The 1,279-nt window shown below is 45.9% G+C and overlaps 1 protein-coding gene across 1 annotated transcript in view; it reads right to left on the reverse strand.

Moving 5' to 3' along the window:
- LOC101846310 (thymidine phosphorylase) overlaps positions 1–1,279 on the reverse strand; it is a gene marked incomplete at both ends in the record, with an annotated part of 19,893 nt that overhangs the window by 5,297 nt on the left and 13,317 nt on the right. Inside the window, 1 exon segment of the mRNA XM_013088005.1 lies at positions 486–714. Coding sequence (XP_012943459.1) covers positions 486–714 — 229 coding nt within the window.

Raw genomic sequence — 1,279 nt, forward strand, 5'->3', positions numbered from 1 at the left:
CACCCCCCCCGCCTTCAAAAAAAGAAAAAAGAAGTTCAGTTTTAGTTTAAGTAGAGGTTTTACGGCACTCGCAACTGCATAAGGTCATATGAGCGCCAGAAGATTAGAGGTGTTACAAGAGAGTAACAAACATAAAAAAGAAGGGGAGATAAGGACGATAGAAGTTTGATAGGAAAGAAGGAGTAAACCACACCAGAGCACCCGCCAACCACTCGCAGAACGGCCTCATAGTTCAAGGAAGAAGCAAGACGGATAGACAGACAGAAACAACAGAGAGAAAGAAAAGAAGTAGGACCTATTACCAGTGGCACCCTCCAACCACACACTTTTAGTTTAGTTTTAGTGTTTGCAACACAATAAGGTGATAACAAGCGAGTAACAAACACAAAAAAGAAGAAAGAGAGATCAGGACAATAGGTGTTTGATAGGAAAGAAGGAGCAAACCACACCAGAGCACCAGCCAACCCTCCAACCACCCACTTTACCTGTTATGAGTCCAATGTGGTTCACAGTGGCTGTGACGTCTCGAGTCTTGTACATTATCTTGTCTGCTGGACAGATGTTTTGAGTCTGGCCTGCTATGAACACGCCCACAGTCCTCAGCATGTGCGTCATTTCCTGTGACGTCAGAGAGACTCGGAACCCTGGGATGGCCTCAAGTTTGTCCAGGGTGCCACCTGTGTGAGCCAGACCACGCCCGGAGATAGTCGGCACCTCAAACATAGGAAAGTGGGAACCAAATGAGAATTTAAGGATTTTAAAAATATTTTTTCGGGGTTGGTATTTTACGGCGCTCGCAACTGCATAAGGTCATATGAGTGTGCAGGACGCATCAAACTTTTTCAGTTGGTAGGAAATTTTGAATTTTGTCCAGGTGGCGGCCGAAGCCTACTCTTATCGATTTTTGGACCAGAAGGGATCTTTAACGTGTGCAACTTGCACACGGGACCTCTGAGATATTTTGCCCTTGTCCAAGAAGGCTTGGAGTAGATCTTACCTAACATAAGTTCAGGGGTGGGGCTGAAAGACAGCAGTAAGAAGGAGCCAAGCAGAAGCAGTAGAAAAGCAGCAGAAAGAGTCAGGAGCCCATAGGAGGGGGCAGAGGTGAGACGGTGAGGGCAGAAAGTGGAAACGAAAGCAAACGACATAACATTGTTAGAGAGCTAGAAAGGATGTGAAAGGAGACAATTTTAGAGAAGAAAAATGTTTCCGTCGCTATCCGGATTCGAACCCGGGACTTATTGAATGAGAGGCGACACCTTAACCTCTTTCCACGAGA

The sequence above is a fragment of the Aplysia californica genome, unplaced genomic scaffold (assembly GCF_000002075.1).
Source record: "Aplysia californica isolate F4 #8 unplaced genomic scaffold, AplCal3.0 scaffold00668, whole genome shotgun sequence".
Taxonomy (NCBI): domain Eukaryota; kingdom Metazoa; phylum Mollusca; class Gastropoda; order Aplysiida; family Aplysiidae; genus Aplysia; species Aplysia californica.